At 35.3% G+C, this 16,498-nt stretch overlaps 1 protein-coding gene across 11 annotated transcripts; it reads right to left on the bottom strand.

The window, feature by feature from the left end:
• Positions 1 to 3,405: 3,405 nt before the first annotated feature.
• On the bottom strand, positions 3,406 to 12,102 carry LOC139768171 (alpha-(1,3)-fucosyltransferase C-like). Of its 11 annotated transcripts, none has more exons than XM_071698101.1 (4): positions 9,400 to 12,102; positions 7,608 to 8,688; positions 6,934 to 7,240; positions 3,406 to 5,622 (listed from the first exon to the last, which is right to left on the bottom strand). In XM_071698101.1, the coding sequence occupies exons 2-4, from the start codon at positions 8,233 to 8,235 to the stop codon at positions 5,220 to 5,222; spliced, it is 1,338 nt and encodes a 445-aa protein (XP_071554202.1). In that variant the 5' UTR covers positions 8,236 to 8,688; positions 9,400 to 12,102; the 3' UTR covers positions 3,406 to 5,219. The 11 variants fall into 11 exon arrangements, with proteins under 11 accessions (XP_071554202.1, XP_071554203.1, XP_071554204.1 ...); XM_071698102.1 differs by having other exon boundaries at positions 7,608 to 9,669; positions 11,496 to 12,102; XM_071698103.1 differs by having other exon boundaries at positions 7,608 to 9,669; positions 11,811 to 12,102.
• Positions 12,103 to 16,498: the final 4,396 nt, after the last annotated feature.

The following is a 16,498-nucleotide window of genomic DNA, read 5'->3' as shown; positions in this document are numbered from 1 at the left end:
CTGATCTGAAATATGCACTTTACTCTATATTTGGATTGAAAACGAAGTTATTTGCCAACTATGTCACCGTTTTTGTTCTATTAAAGACAATAATTAATGCCATGTTTACTTTAGTCTCGAAATCTAGACAGGCGAATTAAGACTGCTTGTATCACAAAATTGCATAAAAATTTATCATATTATAACATTGTTATCTGTCGAACGGTCTAGGATTTTGTGTGAATATTAATGATGAGTGATACCGTCAAATGAAATAACGTGTTTGGGGAATAGCGTTATGTATAGACGTACCATTAAATCACAACGTGATGATGTATTGTCTTCTCGATGATCTGTAAATAAATATAACGCGATCGAATAGCCATCATTAATCAATGATGTGCCGTTTTTGCCCGCTTTTTGCCGTTATATCCTAATTATGTTACACACGAGCGAGCTGCATAAAGTGACTGCAATCCATAATTATTGCGGCCGTATCATCGCACTCACTTAATTGCTAGCGTTTTATCCCGTAATATATTAATGCGAATAAAATTGACGATTGCATCCGAAATTTGTATAATAATAACCACCCAATGCAAATTTGCAATGCGTACTTTTCATTCGAAATTATATGGCAAGATTCAGATTACGCATTAATATGTATCAACTAAACCTTTTCATTTCAAATTGATGATTTCGTTTACAAACAAAATTTGCAATATTTGCAAGTGTACACGGTCAAGAAACCGTATAAGTATACGTTATAAAATACTCGTACAATATAATACTGAATAAGTGGATTATTTAGGAAAATAAATGAAGGAATTCCGGATCAATCAAACAAATAGATGTTAAATGAGATGACATACATTATCGTAAAATCTATTCGTTTCGTAGCGGAAGCACGAGAAATGGTGTATATGAGGCAGTAATTGTATAATAATTCAAATATATTTGCGTGTCGCGGCTGTAATCTGCAAAGCTGCGTTTAAACTATTTATGCAATAATTTAAAAAAAGTCAAAACACGCGATGAGAAGGATAAAGCTTTGAGTATTTCATTACTTTGTGCAAATATTGTGTAAAATATGCCAATATGAATTTTGATCGCGTGATGTGCTCTTTATCCCGTGGCTGCTTGTTCGTTCTAATAAGCAATATCGGAAGCCAAACATTATCCGACGTTTGATCATTGCTGACGCGCATTTTACGGTCCGACATAATGCAGCAATTTCTATTTTCCTATGATGCATATCGTACTACGCGCCGAATAGCCGTATGATGTGCATTGTCAAATAACGGTGGAGCTTGCATACAATCAATCAATCATTGCGGTTATGCGCATAACGGGGAACAATCTCATCTCATTTCTATTCCTAATATCGTACACGTAAATCCAGCTCAAATTAAATAGAAATTGCTACATATGCATCTTGTATTGAGTGTTGCATTTTCGTCGACTCGGATAAGCATACAAATTATTTTCACGCGTCTGTAGTACCTACTCTACTGAATCTGATACTACGAAATTCTATTGGTTTCGATGTCTGATTTGAACGGTCGAATTTGATCGTGTGTATCGCTTGATCTGATGAAGATTATCGTATACCTATACTCACTATACTGTATAAATGTACGATGAAAGAGAGAGTGCGAGAGGAACAGGCTACGAGTTTACGGTACTAGCGACAAGAAATTGCCGCCACGATGAACTTTGAGAAGGACTTTGAGGTTGTTACAACCTACTGAAATGGTTGTTCGACGCTCGAAGTTGTACCCAAGTAGTACTTTTACAATGTGAGAGCTGGTGCCGTGGCGTGTAACCGTCTAGCAAGCGCGGTGCGGTGTACTTGTACGTTAGTACTTTCGCGATTCTCGTAACTTTAACACAACTATCATTGGTAATATCTATCTCGGTAACTTGCGACATCTTGGTCCGGTTTATTGCAATTCGATTGCTTATCGTGCAGGCGGACGTACAAAGGAAGTGAAGTTTCCTTCGTTAGGGGTCCCCCGCATAAGTCTGAAATGACTCGCCGGAGGCATTCGCTTGTCTGATAGAATTTTATGAGGAGTTTTCTCTCCTTTTCCCTTTAACACGTAGGATCGTGCTTTGATATCCGTGCGCAGATTTATGTGTAAAATAATATGTGCTTTTATATAATGATCACGGAAAGAGAATATTATAAACCGTAAAGCGGGTATATCAACTTGCCGCAATAAAAATAAAATAATAAAACAGTGAAATGATAATAAAATGACGTTTTGAAATAAAACCTAGATATACGATACGTTTTTTATCGAGATGAATTATTTAATTTTACAGAATACATTTTAATACTATTTGCATTAAAAATTCGATAATGATACAAACGTGCTATTTTGCTGTATACAATATATCGATAGAGAAATATTGTTGAAACTTTAGTGTTAAAATAACTATAACGGGAAGAATGAAATTGGATATAATAGATCGCAATTTAATTGGACGCCATACATGAAGACAGAAACTAAGAATAGAAGCTTTTTTCATTAGTTGAAGAAAGAAACTCGAACATCAAGAGTGAGCCTGTTTAATCTCGTTATTTCTCAGCAAAGTTTTTTTTATTTTTCCGAGTACAGACCATCTTTCATACAAATTGTCAAGTAACCAATCAAGATATTTATGACCATGGATTAATAAGTGAAGGAATATTGGTCAAAGTTTGTTTTTAAAACTAAAAAACTGGAATGCTAAAAAATGTCTTTATATGGCAATGTTTTTATGTCGATATGTGAAAAATCTCGAAGCTGAAACATTTTGAATTAATTACATATATGTGGTGATCGTCGTTATTTATTTAAACATCCTATGACTTGACGCGATAACATATACGCATATACCTACACGGAGAGAATTTTCTGTTAAAATTCACCCTGAAATCATGGTAGTTGTGGGACAACATGTACCACCAAGAATTTTATGCGAGCTATTCTGATTAATATCTACCATAATAAAAAATATTAATATCTATTACATTAAAATATGTTTGATTAATTTTACTAAAATATATCTAGGAAATTTCAATAATTTTTCAAAATTTACCAATCTGCTTGGTAATTTTTATCACATTGTTTGTAAAATGTCTTTTGTATATCTTAAAAATTCCTTGGTTGCCAAGTTGTCCCAAGTTTGTAGTGAATTTAAGGGTAAACTATAACAAAAAATTTTCTCCGTGTACCTACTACATGTTCATTTGCCTATCGAGACTATTGCCACTAGATCAGAATAACAGTTTATCTCAGAATTCGCATTTTTATGAATGAATCGTTAATCAGCGGTGAAGGAATCGATTGAAAAATTATTGAAAATAATTTTTCTTTAATTTCAGAAAATTCTATGTTTTTTCTTAAGTAATTAATGGGATAATGACTACAAGAAAAATTTAAATATAAGAAAAATATATTTGTATTTATTACAACGTAACTATGTACAGATTATTTACAATAAAACGCAATTAATGAAGAATACTGAGATAACATTAATAATAAAACTAGTTTGATAAATGTTAGTTTACGAAAATAGTATATCAAATATACATACAATTATCTAATTAAGGTTTTCTCTCTGTTAATTTGAACGAAAAATCTGATATTATTGTTATAAACATTATATAACATTTACGCAATAATAGGTATGCATAGGCGTTACTTACAATTAGCGTAATTTTCCATTTGCATGTACATTTGTATTATTCGCAGATTTACTTTTGCAACTTTACGTTTGCCAAAATTAATAATTATGAAGCTTTATATTCGCTTATATTACAGGTATGTTTGCTTCTTGCACAATTTGGCGTATCTCCATCCTGAATATTGTTTATTAAGTAACATTTTTCATGTAAAAAGGAAATAGAGTTTTTCTTTTATAAAAATGTAAACCCTAAGAGTGTACAAAAAATGAAAACACTTTTATCTTTATTTTCTGTCTTGTTCTAAATCAATTTTTTAATTTTCATAAATCGGAACCATTGGATTTCTTTGTATCTTAGTTAGTAGTCTTACAATTAGTTAGTAGCCTGAATTTGGTAATTTTTAAAATATACAATTAAAATTTGGCTGAAAGTATAGAAAACCTTTAAAAAGAGAAAAAAATATATTTATACTACGTTAAACGCAAAAAATGCATAGCATAAATCTTGTATATACCTACACACACTCACGCAAAATTGTGATAACGCATTAACAGTTATTATTGATTAAATGTGTTAACTACCACTGATTATGTCAACGTATATTTATTTTATTTGCATGTGCAATACATGTATGAACACAATGGTCTTTTATTATTATATTTACGCTATTTTATATACTAGTTGGATATATCTTTTTAAAACAAAATGAGAACAGAATGGAATTGAACGATTAGATTGCTATAACATTTAATTTTTCACTAACTATTCGGGCGGACGAAGATCGTTTTATAAATACTTATATTTACTAACCATGTAAATGTAATATTTTAAAAAATATTGAAGAAAATATCACGAGAACATTTTTTCCTCGTAGTTTCTTGATGAGATAAAAAGACTAATGTCAGTCTTTTATATGTATACAAATATGTGCTTTACATTCGTTCAGTCTATTAATTATCGCTGGAATGTGGATAATAATATACAATTTCCGAAAAACTGGTTCTCTTTATAAAGCGATCAGTAAATCACATATCTATATATTCCTCAAACTCTGCGAGTATAGTAGTGTTAGAGCGATGGAGCTTGGCCGCTTTGATCTTGGCTAATCAAGCGAGTAGTGAATATATCGATGTACTACATATTCTCGGCCTAATGACCCATCATCGATGTATAAGTCAAACGTCGAAGCTGCATCGTCGTTCACCTCGTTATAGACTTGAGAAACGCTCAATATGCATAATTGGATAACAGATGACGGAGGAATATCTTATCACGTATAGGCTTAATTACGTATCCAAATCAAAGTTTCCAAAACTAAGATGAATCATATTTAATAATACTGATATATCTTCGTAAAGTCACATTCAATTTGGAAGTAAGATGGATTCGGAAAGTATTTATATCACGATTGATCAATAAAGCAGAAATTGAAGCTAAAATAACGAATGTGCGATTACTATTTACATTATATACATTTTTAAAAATATCTAGGATTACGTCAATTTTTATTTAGGTTTAATAGAGCTCTGGATACTTTCGTTTTACATTTTATTTGAATAGATTATTAATGTTTCTGTGTCCCAGTTTTATAATCCGGCTCCTGTTTCTGATCGCGACTCATTAGCGTACGTTTCGTTGCGTATCCATCAACGTTATTATCTAGAAGCGCTTGAATAGAACATTTATCTTTGGCGTACCAATCCGTTAAATCCGAATAAATTTTCGGCTTTTTCTGCTTATGCAGCACCTCGCAAAGGTTACAAACGGCCCGCTTCGTCCCGACATTGACTCGATAATATTTCTTCCATTGTAGGAAGCTTTGATATCGCTGCAGATCCTGAGTGAGATATTTCAAATACGCGGCGAGCTCCTTCGGACTGTCGAAGTCCAAGGCATTTACGTAGGAATTCGGCGGTGCGAACTGACTGTAATTGGCGCCTCCGTAAACCACCGGGACGACATTATACCTGCAAGAATATTGATAAGAAAAGCCCGTTATTGATTGATAATATTTTCTTGCAGTTTCGCTTATTCCACCTGCGGAACTATACATAAAAAAAGATACGATAAACAAACCGATGAATCAAGCAAAATTGAAATAAACAATACAGAATAGCTAGTTTTCCTTTAATATTATGTACTTTTGTACAAACACGTGGGTTAAGCATTATTTTAAAAAAAGATGCTGCCTCTGACCTGAATAAATTATTAGCTCTTTTGGTAGACAATAATAAAGATAATTAAAAAATAGGTTCTTGATGTGCTTTTAGACATTTATTGAAAATCACAAGAAATATTGCTTTGACATTTAATACGCTTGTAATTTTTTTACTTTAATTGTATATGTAATAAGTACGCAGTACGCACTCTTGACTGCACGCATTGACATAAATGACAATGATAGATGTCTTTTGACATATAGTCTATATCAAAATATATTTGTCATCAGATATTGGGTGTATGCCCGTAAAATTGGATTATTCGTAATATCGAATGATGAACAAACATATTTAACGATCACCAAAGCATTGTCCGCATTGTGCTCCGTCGAGCAGCTCGTGTGAATAAAAACGGGAAAGAAACACCGCGCGTGGCGTTATCGTTACCATTTGTATTTCGCACAATCCGCAAATAGCAATAAATTCGATTCAATTATTGACGTATTCCCGTATCGATGCTATCATCGCGCCGATAATATTTCAATTCCAGACAATCGTGGAATTTTGATGTCAACTTTATGCTTATTGCATTTACATTAAACGTCAATGCGTAACGCAGTGCAGTCAGTCTGCATACGATTTGAATAGGCCCTATATTTGATTGCATATGAATATGAATAATAATAATGAAAATTGGAAAATATCGTTCAAGTGTTAACAACCTTTTTTTCTGAGAAACCATCTGCAATATGCTTGCTCTGTAAAAGCTGACTTAAGAGGTAATGACAATTAAAAAAAAAAATTGGCAGAAATAATTCATTAGTAAAAATTTTTTAAAATAACGTTCCTTTACATATATCTTCATTTATATATAAAAGAATTTATTTAAATAATCGACGCGCGCCGAACTAAAGACTGCAAGAAGTAAGTCGACAAGATAATTTTATATCAGTCTTACATTTTGACTTAAACCATGCATGTTGGCATACACGTTACTTATAAGGGTGACTCGTATATCATCAGGGAAAATATCTCGCAGACATTAGTTAGATTGTCTTTGTTTTCGTGCACTGGTTGTTGCGGATAACGATTTCCCGCTATCTGAAGTCGTGTTATTACCTGAGCGGATTCATCAGCTTTTCCGTCACGTAATCGTCGCAGAAGGAATTCTCGAAGGACAGGTAGAAAAAGTAGTCGGCCTCAATTACGTCGCTAAAACAGTTCCGATCTCTCTCGCAGCTAAATTCGCCGCATTTGCCATAAATGTCGACGCGTATGTGCTTCGACAGTTCCTCCACATACTTCTGCCGGCCACTTTTGGCATCGCAATTGCTTACAAACCAAGTTACCGGCTTGCTCTTACCCCTGACGGTGTCCAATATCGCAGATGGCATTTCGTCCACCGCGTCCTCTGCACCTGCGAAAACTGATTAGTTCTCGCGTACTCGAGGTAACTTACATGGCGAGAAGATGATACACCGCCCGAGAATTTGTCGTTAGGACGTTCGCACAAGGGTCATTTGTTTTGTGACAGGGAAACTAATTACATTTTGCATAAAAGACCCGATAATGGGAGAGAATATAAGAACAATAAGTAAAGAATAGAGATTGTGGTCACTTTTCTATAAAGTATTCAAATTTTTTATTTTAAAACTGTGCCTTCTTATAATATAAAGAATGAAAATCTTGGTATATTGAATAACATATTTATCCAATATTTAATTTGAGTATTTTTATTGATTATAAAATGGCAATTAAATAAAGAAAAGGATAAAGAAGAAAAAATATATTACTTGTATTATTTTGTAAAACGTTCCAATCAGCATTCCTTGAAGGTGCGACGAATTTGCCGCTTTTTACATCTTCTATGATATCATAAGTCCAGGGTATGTCACTGTCGAGCCGGTATGTCATCGTGAGGTTGAAGTAGCTCTTTCGATATTTTGGATATACTTTTCGATTGGCTGGACTTTCCAAATTAACGTACACATAAAATTGCGTTGTCTTCCTCTTCTGTGGCACTTCATACGCATCCATCTCGTTACCGTGAAAGAGAATCGCGTCGTAATCTTCCACATTCAAATAGTCCCGATCGTTAAAGACTTTGCACTTATTGAAAGGACAATCGTGGAAAATGTCGCCTGTCCCGAAGTAAAAATTTCTGTCACCGAATAACGTATTCCACAGAAGGATAGTTTTTATGCCCTTTTCTCTATATGTCTCCGCCTTAACGGTTACATCCGCAAAATAATTTTCTTCACGAATCATCTTGAGAAATATATCGTGAATTTGAAAATCGCTGTAAGTGACTGAGAAGTAGAGGCATGTTGTCAAGATTGTTGTCACAATTAGACTGACGAAAAGATATGATTTCTTTTTCATTGCTTTGGCAATGTTTATCTGAAAATATGCTATCTGCATTTCTTATAGTGTTGAGTGATATTGCCGTATTAAATATGGTCTTGCCCTTCGTCACACATTCAACACGTTATATCGTATCCATAAATTCGTCAGAACAAGTCTCCAAGTAATGCTTCGCATAATTGTTGCAAATGTCTTAGCATAACTTATTAAACCTTGTGTTATATACATATAGGCGTTTAACGGAATGTTTATATTTGTTGTATTTTGCGTATGTCTACTGTTATTTTATAATGTTTCGTACGAATAATCTTTCAGCATTGATGGTTAGTGAAGATCGTATAAAATAACCGGTTTCAATCACAGAAGAAATTCCTTGTAGCGATGCGGATGTGGTTTGGTGAATTATCGTTGATATAAATCCGTTCTCCGTATACAGATGATAAGGCAAGAGTGGCAAGAGAGGAAAACTGGTTTCTTTTTAACTACTTATTATTAGCTTCAGTGTCACACCTTGGAAAGACGAAACGAAAAATTACTCACGTTGAAAGATTAAGGCACGTATATATATGTGTGAGATTATCTTATCTCGTTCGTGTTCTACGAAAAAAAAAATTGCGGCGGTCTATTGCAAATAATTTGTAGCTTGTCTAGTAATTCAGTAAATTCCTTAGAATTATTTGATGGTGTTCCTGTACTTCCATTTATTAACCCTCCATTGTTCTCGTATGAGGCGGACACTCAGGTCGCTTTTATTTTTTTAATTGCATAGAAGTTGACCCTGAAACTTTCTGACTTTTCACTTACAATTTTCTAGACTATATTTGTATGGTTATTTTCTAAAATTTCGTTAGAACAATATTTAGACTTTCTGAGTGCGGAGCTCTCATGGCGAGAACAAATTCGTACAGTCAACGCGACTCGCGCTGTTGCTAAACCCTTCTTCTATCGCTATCGCTATCGCCTATTGTGCAAGGGGCTTCACTGTGACAGAGTGATGTATGTACCGATTGACGTCTCATCCTCTTGTTACAAGACCGCGTTGATTTGAGAAAAATATGTGGCAACACCGTAACTAAATCACACAGTGACACACATACAGGTGCGGCGCCGGGCGCGGCACTCATAAGAAAGCACTAACGTTAGTTTGCTGAACGAGGGCAATGGAAGGTTAATGATCAACACGCTCAATCGTATACCTCGCGCCGAGATATGTACACATACCGTTTTATATACGCACGTGCGTTTCAACAAAATAAGAGTTCTCTTTATTCAAATGTGTTGTAGACTCTTTAACGTACTACAGTAGAGGAACGTTTTTCGTGTTTTTCGCTTATAACAGATTACATCACTTCGTGCGTGCGTGCAAGTTCACATTTATCTCCAGTCACCATTTATATACTCTCATCAGTTCGCACTTATCTCCAATTATTATTTGTAGTATGACGCATTTTAAAGTCCGAAAAAATTGTCCTTCAACTTTGCGCGATATCTCTGTGAAATAAAATTATACGTTTACATGACTTAAGATAGGATGTGATAAGTTATCTTTTTATTCAATAAGTATGAGATTATACGACCGTGTAAGATATATAATACAGATAAACAAAGGGAAAAACGCCGTAATCGGCCAGGACTGGATCTTGCTTGTCCGAATAATATATTAATTCTTATTGAGTGACTTTTTACGTACAATTCAGTCCTGACCGATTATGGCGTTTTTCCCTTTATTTTTTTATTATTTTAAGTTTTGTAATGATATAAATGAAAATTTTTACGTCAAAAATAATTGTACTGTTTATCAAAACGAGATAATGATAATCGCGCTAATAATAGGAATTAAAATGTAAATACGTAATTTAACATTGTATATACATAAGACATGTAGCGCAAGCGATAGAATAAAAGCGTAAATGTTGAAAGTATTCTAAGCTTCAAGGAGATATCAGATGCAACTAGTGCAAGAGAACGAGCGATTAATTCGCTACGACTCTTGGGATGAAAGCGCTCGATGAAACAGGAGAAATTTTTCATGGATGAATAATCGAGTTCTTTCAAAAGATCGTAAACGTTTGATGTTCTTTTGGGATAGATGTTCTATCCCGTTCACTTTGTCTGTAGGCTGGTATCAGGAAAGTGGGCGGACGTGAACACGAGGTTTCGTTTGATTAAAAATTGCTCTCTTATGATATCCAGCATGAATAGACTTTTTCTCTACTTGCAGTCTAGAGCGTGCTTTAATCTCTCATCGCAGTTGCATTGCATGCAATAAGTAGCATTTAAAGTGGACATTTAAGACGGGCGAGATGGTTCATGGACTAATTGAATAACACGCAGTGAGCTATGTAGCTGTAATGGAAAGCTAAGAACGAATAACGCTATTATTAAATGCTTGTTGAAAATAACGGCACGGAGACGATATACGTGCAAACGTATAATATATCAAATATTACTTTTTAATATCAGAATCAGTTGTTATTTTGTTCCTGATTTTATATATGACGGGTATTTGCTCTACGTAAAATTTACTATTATTTATACGGACGTATCGATCATATCCACAGCATTTAATACGCAGTAAGTGAGTTAATATTGTAGGCAAATACACAATTGAACCGTTTAATCCTAATTGACAATAATGAGGATTGCACCAAGCCGGAAGGCGGTTAGAATGATGAACGCAGAGAATTAAATAGTTAATAATTAATTTTACGCTATTTCTGCTTATTTGTTAAAAGCGTAAACAAAGTTATTTGAATTCAATCGCATAATTAAAATAGAACAAATCTCATTTTAACTTATTGTAATTACAAATAAACCGTTGCAAATATTATATTGTCTGTAGCAATACATACACATTATATATTTTATTTAATTTATTATTATTACTATTATTATTACACATGTTATTACATATTGTTGTGTACTTGATCACATATTTCCTGTTTCAATAATATTATCATTGTTAATCATTACTAAAGGATCTTTTATTTAAAAAATTAAATTTATTGAATTATGATCGCGTCTACGTTATAAAGAATAATATGCGAATAAAGTTTCTAAAATAACACAACTTGAAAAACATTTTTATTTCAGCACAAAAATTTAATTATTAGGAATTAGTAAATTTATTTAAAAGAGTTTTACGTTTTTTTTTGCTTTACTCAGAATTCAGGGACGATATTAAATTTATCGCCTTTAACCGTGACTATATATACTTGATCGATTGGGCGAGATCAGTTTACTAGCGTGACTAAAGCATCGCCACAACACTTTTTCATAGACATTATATTACATCACGAATGTAGCAGGTTCCATACCGGTGATTTGAGGTCACGGTTCCCATAGTGCGCCAATCCGATACGTGCCGGTTAACATTGATAAATTACACCGTCATTTTGTACAAGTTCAGCGCATGTAATTAACCAACAATTGACATTGTACCGTAAGTTTTTTTTTCACAATAACATCGATGCACAAAGCGACATGGATAACGGTAACAGAAAGTGTTTAAGTAAAGCGCCGAAGGTTGTCAAGTCATCGGTTGCATAATCGCTATATAACTCACGGTCGAAATTGTGCATATGTACATTTTAACACGTGGGATACGCATATAATTTGTTAACAATATGTACCTAACCTGACCTAACCTGGCGTGCGTTTCTATCAGATTAATTTCGATCGGTCCTACCGCACCGTGGATGAAAGCATTTTTCGTTGCCATGTTCTTGACGAGATTTCACTATGGTGCAATGCGCACTTTTGCAAAGGATTGCGCGTTATTACGAAATTACGTATCTCGATCGATCGCATCACTCTGGCGCCGCGCAACATTTGTCTCGCGGGATGTATACTGTAATAGTCGCGATGGTCGCCCACGTGCGTCACGACCTGCCACCTTGAAAGTTGCAACTCGACTGGCTAAACAGAGCGCAGATATCCTATAACACGTTCTACCTAACCCAGACTGGTCGGTCTCGGTAGCTGAAAAATAAAGCGGTTCGCGGAATTCGACGTTCCGTCAAATGAAAATTGCGCGTGAAGAAATGCCACTCGACTCTGTAATTAAAGTACGATTATTACGACTCGAGCGGCATTCCCAGATATTTTACATTTGGTTGCACATGATAGATAGCAGCGATAATTATCTTGAATATATCGAGGATACTGACATTCAGTGATATATGACGCGCAAAAAATTGGAACATGATAATAAAATTAATCTTTATATTTTATTATAATAATAGACAGAATTTTATATAAATGGAATATGGAAAGCAGATGAAAAGGTTTAAAAAATAGGTTTTAAAGGTTTTAAAAATATCTTGATATTTATAATTTCTCATTTGTAAATTACAAAATACTGCGCGATATGTACACACGCGAAATAATTCAGTTGATCAGAACGTGTTTATAAAGCGTTGAAATTTATATACGTGTATCTATATCGAAAATATATTAAATTTATGTACTTAAAGGTTACTATTTGGACAGTGTGGAATAAATTTAAAATAATTGTTTTGCCGTGAAAATTTTCGAAGGTAATACGCTCGATTAATGCTTTGTTTAAGAAATATACGCACGATCAAATAGATTATTAATTTTGTTTGCGAAGAATCGATGGGTTAGAATATTGTTTTAGCCAGCAAATATTCTCTATTGCTTTATCTTAGATTAACCTTCTTATCGATAAAACGATAACGTCACCGTTACATGCGATAACCGTGCCTTTACTATAGCCACAATAGATACGACAATTGTTGTAATGGCAGCTAAACTAAAATACTTGAGTAGTGATTTGTTATAAATTTGGTTTGTTACAAAAATATAAATGTAAAATGTAATGTAATAACATATTTATGTAGACATTTATTTTTCTGCTTGCTCTCTTTCGATATACATTGAGAGGTGTTAATTCATTAATTATTAAAATCCATCAAAGTAATTAAAATATTTTTTAATAAGTAATTACAAAATTATATTTGCATGCGAAATATATGCGGCTGCGTGTGCATAGTGGAAAATAATTTCTATTTTTTAGTCTTTATAAAATAAATATAAACGTATTTGTAAATTAAACTTTATAACATTTATTTAATCAATGGATTAATTAAATGAATATTTAGGTTTGCGTATAGTTACATTCCGAAGCGCGTAATCGTACTCGAGTAGATATATCTACATAATAGAACTCACATGACTCACTTACATGACTCACTTAATTATGTATACTATTATGATATGCTGATACAATCTTATTTGTAATTTAATTTTTGTGTATATTATTAGCTTCTATTAGCACAAGTATCTAAATATGTCATTCATAAAATAGTAGAATAGAATAGAATGGAATAAGTACTTTATTTGCCTTAAAGGGGCTTTAAAGGGCGTTTTTGAGGAACGTACCCAAACCTTTACATAGCCTTTATTCCCCTAAACAAAAAACCTGGCCATTGTGCGACCTCACAAACTGACATCCACCCTCCCTTTCCCTTATTACACCTCCTGTCCTCTTCCTCGACTTCCTTCCTTCCATTCCTTCTAGCTCCTTTCTTCCTCGCGCCATTTCCCTCCATCTATTTTCCTTTGAGCGCTTTCCCTCTCTTCTTCTTTCTATCTCGACTCCTCTGTCTCTTGTCTCTCTTCCCTTCCAGCCTCAGCTCCTTTCAAGAAGAGATGGTCGTATAGGTCGTTGTTGACCATAGGGTGGCGATGGCGGCTGAGTAAACGGCTGCTGCTGCTGCTGTTGTTGCTGTTGTTGCTGCTGGGCCACCTGCTGTTGCCTCTGTTGCATCTGTTGCACCAGCATCTGTTGCTTGTACCATTGCGACTGCTGCTGCACTGGCTGCTGTTGTTGCGCCTGCTGCGTCAGCATCTGTATCTGCAGTCTGCCCTGCTGCTGCTGCGGCTGCTGCTGCTGCTGCTGCTGCGGCTGCTGTTGTTGTTGGGACATCATATGCTGCAAACTAGGTTGTTGTTGTTGGGGTTGATTAGGACCCAATGGGCCGCCGACTCCCCCACCATGCTGACCAGGTTGTTGTTGTTGCTTGATAAAGGCGGCCATCAACGGTGGATTGCTCTTGAGTATTTGGAGTATTTGGTTCTGTGTGTCGGGCGTATGTGGGCTCCTGAGAATCTGCATCAACTGTTGAAGAGCTTTGATTCCTTTGATGTTTTCCTCCTTCCTTTCTTTCTCTTCATCCCTCTGCTTCTCCTCCACACCTGTCCCTCCGCCGCTCTCATCCACTCTCTTCTTCTCCACTTCTCCTTGTCCTCCGCCTTCCTTACTTCGAATCCCTACATTCTGCCTCTTCTCCATCCTCTCCAGCTGCCTCTTTATCTCCCTCATTTCCTGCCTAAGTTCTTTTTCTTCTCGCTTTATTTCTTTCAGGATTTCCTGCCGCATTTCTCTCAGCTCCTTCATGATTTCCTTCTCCCAGCCATCCTCCTCCCTCCTCTGTCCTTCTCTCGGCATCCTCACCCCCCTTGTCGCTCTGCTATATCCCTGCCTTTCTCCGCTTCACTTTGATCTTGCTTTCCTTCCCTCTTTATTGTAGACCGGGCCTTACGCCGGGCGGCGGCCGAACACGTGCCTCCTTCTCCTTCCCTTCTCTATATGTAACACAGTCACTTTTCAGCACTCACCGCCCGACCTTCCACTCCAGCCCTTCCAGCCTCTGCCGTGCTCACTCCACTCCTCCTTCTCTTCCTTCCCTCCTACTTACAGTCTCTCTTCCTTTCGCTTCTCTCCACTTTCCTTGCTACTTGCTTTCTGCCGCTCTCCGTAAACTCGTACGCACTCGTTTACCTGGCTCGTACCGGCTAGAGTCCTATATTAGTAGAGAAACGCAAACTTTACCCCCACTTTAGTGCCGTCGCCATCTTGTGCTCGTATACCCGTACGATATTGGCTGCATTCCGATATTCACTGTTAGCAACTTTCAGTACTGAAAATCTATAGTATACGTGACGTAAAATATAGATATGCAGTACTGACAGTGAATATCGGAATGCAGCCATTATCTACTACGACGACTAGTACTACGTTTACGCGAGCGTTACTTCTGTAGTAACTTACGATAATAGCCGCGTTTAGCAGACACAACTGTTGAGTTCGTCTTATCAACACTCTGCGTTGATTGGTTGGTTCTAAAAGTAAGAGCCAATCACGTTCGACTGCTACTGAGCGGCTTGGTCTGCTGAACGCGCCCAATTCCTTCGCGTAAACGGGATTTTGTAGTAACTTACGATAATTTACTCCTCGTAAACGGGTGAATTATCGTAAGTTACTACAGAAGTAACGCTCGCGTAAACGTAGTATAGTATTAGTGTTTTGGGCTCGTTTCTGTCTATAACGTAATTGTAGACGGACTAATTGTATATTTATAATTAATAATGTAATATACAGTGCCTCGCATTAATATTCGGACATCATAATACTTGAAAAAAATTAATCCGTATATTTATTTAAGAAATTTTTTGTTCTTTTAAGTGAGTTGAAGCACAAAAAGATACCCTACAAAATATTGAAGTTATAGTAATTTAATTCATATGTAAATGTAATTTATACAAAAATATATTTTTTGTTAAATGTCCGAAAATAGATCAAACAAACGAATTATAATGAGAATCCGACACGGATGAAAAGATTAGGCTGCACATATGTGTGCAGGGTACAAATAAGCAACCCACAATGTCAGTAAAGTTCTCTGCAGTTATTTAACGACACAGAAAAGATATATCTACTTACCGTGATCACAAGAAATAATAATATGCATTTATAAACTTTAGTCAACACTGTCAACAGTTGTATAATGCGGGCCTAACATGACCGTATCTAAATATGTCATTCATAAAATAGTAACAAAACTTGATTGAAATCGTTTTTCTGAGAAATATATGTGAAGAGAATTATTTTCTCATATACATCTTGAATTGTTCATGATTTACAAGGAGACGACAAAATCAAGAGCGTAATGGAAATAGAAACTGTTATTAATTAAAATAAATAATACTGTTAATGTTTAATTTATCTCACTAAGATTCAAAAGTCACCTTTACTGTGTAATATTTTATGAATGAAACGGAATCAATATTTTAGATGACTTAAGTTTTCGCATGAGTATTCACGCAACGTTAGCTTTTTAATTGGTAACTTTAATTGGTTTCGCGTCGCAAATTACTTGAGTACAGTATAGCATTTGGGGTAGTCAGCACCAGGCCGGGGTAATTTGTCTTTCTCGACTAAATAATAATTTAAATTCTCGGAACTCGACCTTGCCGTAGTCTCCCACCCGGAAGTTCTCCAGGGAATTCTCCCTGG

Source organism: Temnothorax nylanderi, unplaced genomic scaffold, assembly GCF_030848795.1.
Source record: "Temnothorax nylanderi isolate EJ_2023f unplaced genomic scaffold, tnyl_v1.0 TNYL_tig0014_pilon, whole genome shotgun sequence".
NCBI lineage: Eukaryota > Metazoa > Arthropoda > Insecta > Hymenoptera > Formicidae > Temnothorax > Temnothorax nylanderi.
Note: the sequence above shows the minus strand (reverse complement) of the source record. Positions and strands in the feature narration are given on the sequence as shown.

Bases quoted from the DNA above. Each gene is read 5' to 3' on its own strand.
- LOC139768171 (XM_071698101.1), bottom strand. From the start codon at position 8,235: ATGCAGATAGCATATTTTCAGATAAACATTGCCAAAGCAATGAAAAAG. The intron at 7,241-7,607 runs GTAATATATTTT...AGAACTAATCAG, and splicing joins CGTTTTACAAAATAATACAA to TTTTCGCAGGTGCAGAGGAC. The intron at 5,623-6,933 runs GTAATAACACGA...ATATTCTTGCAG, and splicing joins AAGCTGATGAATCCGCTCAG to GTATAATGTCGTCCCGGTGG.